At 65.8% G+C, this 7,617-nt stretch overlaps 1 protein-coding gene across 1 annotated transcript; it reads left to right on the forward strand.

Moving 5' to 3' along the window:
- The first annotated feature begins 1,089 nt into the window (after positions 1 to 1,089).
- On the forward strand, positions 1,090 to 2,192 carry HEXIM1 (HEXIM P-TEFb complex subunit 1). The gene has a single exon (XM_082332044.1). It carries the CDS (start codon positions 1,280 to 1,282, stop codon positions 2,156 to 2,158), a length of 879 nt encoding a protein of 292 aa, XP_082188170.1. The 5' UTR covers positions 1,090 to 1,279; the 3' UTR covers positions 2,159 to 2,192.
- The last annotated feature ends 5,425 nt before the right edge of the window (positions 2,193 to 7,617 follow it).

Raw genomic sequence — 7,617 nt, forward strand, 5'->3', positions numbered from 1 at the left:
TGCCCCTGCCCCCGCCCCTGCCCCTGCCCCCGCCCCTGCCCCCGCCCCTGCCCCTGCCCCGCTCCTGCCCCTGCCCCGCTCCTGCCCCTGCCCCCGCCCCTGCCCCTGCCCCGCTCCTGCCCCTGCCCCCGCCCCTGCCCCTGCCCCGCTCCTGCCCCTGCCCCGCTCCTGCCCCTGCCCCCGCTCCTGCCCCTGCCCCGCTCCTGCCCCTGCCCCCGCCCCTGCCCCTGCCCCGCTCCTGCCCCTGCCCCTGCCCCTGCCCCGCTCCTGCCCCTGCCCCTGCCCCTGCCCTGCTCGGGCCCTGCCCCGGGCGCTGCCCCTGCCCCCGCCCGTGACCCCGCCCCCGCCCCGGCCGGGCCCCGCCAGCTCCCCAGACCCGGTCTCTCCTCTCGGCCCCGCCGTGGCTCCCCCACGGCCCGGCCCCGCCCCCGGCGCCCTGAATAAAAGGGACGCGGTGCCTTTAAGGGCGGACTTCTTTCCGCTCAGGGTTTGTTTACATCTCCCTCCGCGCGGCGGCGGCCCCCCCAGCCCCTCCGCAGCCCTGGGACTCCTCCGCCCGCCGCCGGTCCCGTGCCGCCCCCCCCCCCCCCCGCCCGTTGCAGCCCCTCCGGCCCGCGGCCGGGGCCGCAGCACAGCGCGGCGCCTCCTCCGCCGTGCGGGGACTCCTTTCGGGCCGGGGCCCTGAAGGTCGCGCGGCCCCGCGCACGGGGGCGCCCCTCCGCGCGTGGTACGGCCCGCCCCGCCCCCCTCCGCATTGGCGACGCCGCGCGCGAGTGACGTCCGGCGCGGCCAATCGCGGCCTCCCCCCCGCCCCGCGGCGGCCGAGGGGGCGGGGCCCGGCGGGCGGGCCCGCCCTCCGCGGCCGCCGATTGGCCGCCGGAGCGGCACCTCCCGCGCGCGGGCAGGGCGGCGGGGGCGGGGGCGGGGGCGGGGCCGGGCGCGCGGCGGGGCGGGGCGGGGCAGCGCGCCTGCGCGGGGCGGGGCGGGGCGCGCGCGGCTACTTAAGGCGGGGGCGCGGGCGGGGAGCGGCAGTCGGGAGCGGGCGGCGGCGGCGGCGGGTGGCGGCGCGGGGCGGGGCGCGGCGGGGGGAGGCGGCGGCGGCGCGTGCCATGCGCGCGGGGGGGCGGGCCCGGCGGCGTTAACCCTTCGGCGACCGGCGGCGGCGACCCCCGGGGCCCGGGCCCCGCGGCATGGCCCGGGCGGCCTGAGGGCAGCGGCGGGGGGCGGCCCCATGCGGCGCCGGTAGCGCCCGTTCCCCGAGGCAGCGGAGCCGAGCGCCATGGCCGACGCGGCGCCCGCCGAGTGCGAAGCGGAGCCCCGCGGCGAGCCCCAGCCGGAGCCCGAGCCCGAGCGCGGCGACGCGCCGGCGGCGGACGGCGAGGCCCAGCGGCTGCCGCCCCCCGGGGCGGAGGAGGCGGCGGCGGCGGGCGGCGCCGAGGGGCGGCCGGCGGCGGGCGGAGCGGCGCGTCCCGGCCTGGGCCCGCGGTGCCGCTCCTCGACGGGCCGCGCCGAGGAGTGGCCGGCGAAGAAGAAGCACCGCCGGCGGCCGTCGAAGAAGAAGCGGCGCTGGAAGCCCTACTCGAAGCTGAGCTGGGAGGAGAAGCAGCAGTTCGACGAGCGGCAGAGCCTCCGCGCCTCCCGCCTGCGGGCCGAGATGTTCGCCAAGGGGCAGCCGGTGGCTCCCTACAACACCACCCAGTTCCTGATGGAGGACCACGACCAGGAGGAGCCCGACCTGAAAACGGGGCTGTACCCGCGGCGGGCGGCCGCCAAGTCGGAGGACACGAGCGAGGAGGATTTCCTGGAGGAGGCGGCGGAGGAGGACGGGGGCAGCGACGGGATGGGGGGGGACGGCAGCGAGTTTCTGCAGCGGGACTTCTCGGAGACCTACGAGCGGTACCATGTGGAGAGCCTGCAGAACATGAGCAAGCAGGAGCTGGTGAAGGAGTACCTGGAGCTGGAGAAATGCCTCTCCCGCATGGAGGAGGAGAACAACCGGCTGAGGATGGAGAGTAAAAAACACGGGGGGGAGGCGGCGGAGACGCGGGTGAGGCAGCTGGAGCTGGAGGTGGACAGGTTGCGAGCCGAGAACCTGCGGCTGCTGAAGGAGAGGGCGCAGGCGGGGCGGGAGCAGAGCCCCTGCCCGCTGGGGGAGTGAGCGGGGCTCGGCCCCTTTTAACGGGGGCGAGGGGGGGGGGGGGGTCGTACCGGTGAGGGGGGGGGGGAGTTTATTTTTATTTGTGTGTCTAAACCAAAAAAAAAAAAAAATCCCCAGGAAAGCTGTAAATTGGCCAAAACTGACTATAAAAAAAATATAGAGGTCTAATAAATTTAATTACTTGTAACTGTAACGGTTTCGGTGTGATTTCTAGAAAATATTCAGAATGGCATTCCCGAAGGGAATACGTTTTGAATTATTTTCCTGGTGTTATAACTGGTCTGTGGCGTCGCTCGATTAAAATCAGCTCTAATTCCCGACTTAGCCCCTTTTTGTTATCTCCCCCCCTCCCTCCTCATTTTCCACTTGATGAGCTGAAATAGTTAAAAAAATCCCTGGAAGAGGTGAAACTGCTCCGAATATCGCGTCCGTAACGGGCCCCGCTCAAGGTATCAATGAGCTGAAGGAGATGTGTTTGCCTAAAGGCTCGGTGAAACTCAACTCTTCCCTCCCAGGGCTGGCGGAGCCCAGGCCGGTCAGCTGAAATCAGGGCAAAAAGCGCCTAAAAAAGGTACTTCAAGCTGCAAGTGAGGGGGGAAAAAAAACCTTAAAAAGTTCTGGAGCAGGCCAGGGAAAAGTTTTGGTAGTCAGCACTTGGCCTCTGAAATGGCTGACGAGGGAGCGAAGGCGGCGGCCGAAGCTTGCGTTGCCCTGCTGCTGCACCTGGGAGGGGAGGGAGGAGAAAAAGGCAGGAGAAGCTGCGGGGTCTGGGGGTTTTTGGGGGAAAAACCCGGGAAACGGAAGGGCAAAGTAACGCAGGGCCTGAGGCCGCTCTGGTCGGTGGCCGGGGTCGAGGGAGAGCGGGCTGAGGATTAGCGTGTGCGCATGCAGCTGTACCTGGGGCTGGGGTAACCCCCCGCAGGCTACGGCGGGGCAAAACACCACCTTTTGGGGAAAAAAAAGCAGGCTGTGGGGAGGAGGAGAGGGCCGGGGTGGGCAGCGCGGGCGGGCTGGGGCGAAGCGGGGAGGCCGAGGCAGCTGCGGCCCAGGGCCTCGGCTTCAAGGCTCGCCCCCGAGGTTTTAACTCGCGCCTGGCAAAGAACCATCTGCGGCGGGGCATACGCCGGCATCGGCGGGGAGGGAGAAAGGAAACTGTTCGTGGGCTACTTGCTCAAGAGGCCGGTAGCCGCCCGCGCTCCCTTCCCCTCTGCCATGACATCACTGGGCAGAGCCAGCGCCCGGTGCGGCTGCGGAGGGAGGCACCGCCGCGCCGCCCCGAGCCGGGCCGGCGGCAAGGCACGGCGAGAGGTAACGAGTTAATCAGGCTGTCGCTGGCCGGGAAGAGCGGCGCCCAACCCCGAGCCCTCCGCGCCCGGCCCGGGCGCCCCTTTCCAGCCATTTCTTTGCCCAAGCGAGTGATTCCCTCTCCGTATCCCTGCCGCCCGTGATTTCTGTTTTCTTCTGGGACAGGACAAGCGCAGGCGCGTGCCCGATGGCACTAACTCCGGTGGCGTTACCGTGAAACGTGGTTCGCAGCACTGCTTAACCTGAAAAACTCAATATCGGGAAATATTATCAAACGTAGCACGATGGTTGTCAGAGAGCGACAGCTGTTACACGTTTAGCGCACGCACGGGGTTTGCCCTCCATCTACTTACCCCAAACTCGCTACATTTAACTCCTAGCCGTAAATAATTTGATTTCTCTGCAAACGCTTTAACAGACAGAACTTAAAAACCCCCTAAAAGTACCGCAATGATCACCTCTCCAACCTGCTTTGCCTCCACCAACTCTTCCTATTTTATTCTGCTCTCTGTTTTAACGACGAGGAGCCCTAATGCGGAGCAGGCTACGCCCGCCCCCCGCTTCGGGAGCGGTTTGCGAACGGCGCCTCTCCTTGCAAAGCCTCATTCCAGCTCCCGCGTCCAAACCTGCCGGCAGACACGGCCCGACGGCGCTCGGGGACCTTTGAAACCTCCCAGCGGATCAGGAACGGACGGGGAAGCTCGGCCGTGCTTCGCCTCCCCGGCTGAGGGCCGAGCTCGCCCGCCCGAGCCTCCCTGCCAGCTCTGCCCGGAGCCGGGCGCGGAGCCGGTCCAGGAGAGGTGAGCTCGGCTGCAGCTCAGCTGTTGGAGAGGCACAAATAAAATCTTTGAGATCGCCAGAGATAAAGGTGCCGCAGCGCGGGGCTGTGATGTGGTACCAAAGGGCAGCAATTAGTCCCTCCTGACAAGGAGGCAGCGCCTTGTCTTAACTAGTCGAGGGCAAGCACCTCCCTGGAGGGCAAGGCAGCCGCGGCTACCAAACCTTTGAAGCACATCCCTTCTCGCCCCGCCACCACTTTGGTCTCTCCCGGGTTGTTCGAGCCAACTGGCCTTTATTCCGGCTCCTCCGGTGAGCCCGGGAACGCCGCGGGCAGGGCAGCACCCCTCCGATCTCCCCGAACGGGCTGCGCCTCGGCACGGAGCCCGCGGCGGCGGGAATCGGCCCGTCGGAGCTCCTGCCCGGCGCGACCGCGGGGCCGAGCGGCTGGAAGAGGTTCGCCGCCGCTCCGCCGGCTGCGGGAGGACGCCACCGGCACCGGCCTTGCGGCAAGCGGCCTCGGGAAGCGCAGAGGGACCCTTGCGGCTCAAGGGCTTTACAGTTCCTCCCCTCGCGAGGGTTCTCGCTCGCTGAGGAAAGGATCGCGTTTCTGTCGCGGGGAGAAGCAGAAATTATTGTGCTAACGCAAAAGAAAAGGGGACTGAAATATCCCACCTGCGGTGACAGCCATTCTTCTTCAAGGCAGGGGCGAAGCGGCCCAAGGACAGAGCAGTTCCCTGGAAACGCCGCCGGCTGCAAGAAAATAAAAAAAAGGGAAGTAGTCCATCTTAACAGCCCGTTAATGCCGCAACCTTGGCGTGAAGTGAAACCCGAATCCTGCCCCTTAACACCGGCCGAAGGGAACGTGCGGCTTGCCGTCCCCCTACGGTCTGAAGAAGTTTCAAGGAGCGGGTTGCCGGCGCGGCAATTAGGCCCTGAAGTCGGTTAAACCCAGCTGTTCGGTGCTCCAGGTTTTATACAGCAGGGACAGGGCGCTGCCAGTAACGCCGCTGTCCTGCTAACGACCTAACTCGCGCTAATTGCATCGACTTTCGTTAGCTTTAGGTGCTGGGGATATACTCACACGGCCGTTCGGGATATCCCGGCGAGTCTCTCACGTAAGCGGCATTTTGTTAAAAAAAAAAAAAAAAAAAAAAAAAAAAGAGGAGAACGTGCGGCACGGCGAGCCCCGCACGCGGCAGAGGTTTCGCAGCGCTCACTGGCGACGCCACTGCCGAAACGCTGGCGGCTTTTGGTCCACCTGTAACGTACCAAACCCTGGCTGTTAGGATCAGGCCCTTCGTGCTCCCTCCCACCCCACAAAAAACCCTCGAACGACCTGGGTAGGTGCAAGGCATCGGGCTTGAACGAAGCGTAACCCTGCTCAGTTTGGCAAAATCAACTTGAAATTAGATCTTCAGCTGTCGTGCGCATGCGAAGACGCAGACGACGATAAACCTCCCAGCTTTTATAACGCAGCGACTTATAAAAATACAAAGCTTCAGAGTTCAGGACCTAATAAAGCAACGTGGGAGTCAAAAACTGTCAGCAGAGTCATAACAACAAAAGCATCTTCTTCCAAAAAAGAACACCAAGTGCATAAATGTAAAATAATCCGGTTTTTAACTGGGAGAGTCCACGTTTGACAGCGCAATCTGCACTTCCACCAGAAGCCTCCAAAATCTCACTGTTTTACATCTAAAGCAAGTCCCATTAATAGCGGGGATGAGCCGGCATTATCTGCCTTTTGCAGAAGGAAGAAAACGTGGCCGAGGCATTTGCTTAAAGAAACTCAGCCTCTAAGGCAACCGGGAACCCAACCCAGCCTCACCGGCTGCCCCCAGCCTCGCTGCTCGTCAGGGAAGCGAGCACAGAGGCTGCCGTCAGCTCAAAACCTCCCTGGCACTGAGGGTTTAAAAAAAAAAAATTAGTTAAAAACCAAAACAAAACGGGCTTTTTTTCAACTTTGCACAGGAAAAAAAAAAATCCCCTCAGTTATTTCCACAGCCCTCGTTTCCACCAGCCAGAGGAGTGGCATTTATAACTCAAAGACAAGGTTCGCTCCGGTTTATTATCAGCTTGAAAAGTTACCCCTTCGGCCCCGGCGACAGGCAAACGCTTTTGTTTTTAAGTCTCCCCAAGCACCGCGGCGGTAATTGCTGCCTGGGCAGCCGGCGAGGGGAGGCCATATTAACTGCGATCCACTGGATCCAGCCAGGGAGATCCCCCTCTGGGAATCTGGCCGGGGTTTGGCTGAAATGTGTGAAACAAAGGATTAAATTCCAGGGATTATTTTTCCCCCCCGATGCCGTCCATTAAAAGGGAGTTGTGCGATGGCAACGAGCAGCTTTCACCCTTCCAGGAAACGTGTTTCTTAACCCAAATTTCACTTTCCGTATAAAACTGCGCCGTTCCTCCCCACTTTGCTCCCACCGGGGTCAGTCAGAAACCGGCCCCGCGGGACCGGGGGCTGCTGCTGCCCGGCAGCGCTCAAATACTGCTTAACGCGGGTTTTGCTAGAAAAATGTTACACGCATCCCCCCCGCCCAGCGTCGCAGGTGAGGCCGGACCGAGGGGCCACTTCGAGCAGAGCCACGACGTGAAAACCCGCGGAGGCCGAGGCGGGGAGGGCCGGGCCGCGCCGGGCCGGGCCGGGCCGGGGCTCCCCCCGCCCCACCGCGCACTCAGACCCCGGGAGGAGGCCGCGGCTCCCCCGGACAAGGCCCCGGCGCCGCTCCGGGCCTCCGCCGGCTCCAGACGAGGCGCTCCCGGCGGGGACAGGGCTCCCTCCGTCCCCGCAGCCCTGAGAGGGGAGCGGCCGGTGGCGGGCGCGGCGCCGCCGCCCACCTCAGGGCCGGCGGGGAGACCCGCGCTCCGCTCCCGGGGAAGGGAGGCCCGGCCGGGCCGCCCCGCGCTGCCGGCTCGGCTCCGCGGCGCCGCGGAGGAGCCCCCCCCGCCGGTCCCCGGCCGCTCACCGGCCTCGCCGCGCCGGGCACCCCCGCCTCCGCGGCGGGCAGCGAGGCCCGGAGCCGGCCTCCGCACACACAAAATGGCGGCCGCCGCTCCCCCACCGCCCGCTCGGCCGCCATAGCCGGCGCCTCGACCCCGCCGCTCTTCCACCAATCAGGCGCCTCCGTGCCGCTGCGCGACGGCTTGGCGGAGCCAATGGAAACGAGACTCGTAGAGGAAGAGGCGGGGCGCGCCTCCGCCGCGAGGGCTTATGGGGGCTGTAGTCCTCCGCCGCGGCAGGGCGGCGGGGACAGGGCGGCCGCGGACTCGCTGTCCCGTCATGCGCAGCGGGGAGCGCTGCATCCGGCCGCGGCGCGTTGCCATGGCGCCAGGCGGGGCCGCCCCGGGGCTGAGGGGGGCCGGGCCCG

This window comes from Platalea leucorodia, assembly GCF_965183815.1.
Source record: "Platalea leucorodia genome assembly, chromosome: 22".
NCBI classification, from domain to species: Eukaryota; Metazoa; Chordata; class Aves; order Pelecaniformes; family Threskiornithidae; genus Platalea; species Platalea leucorodia.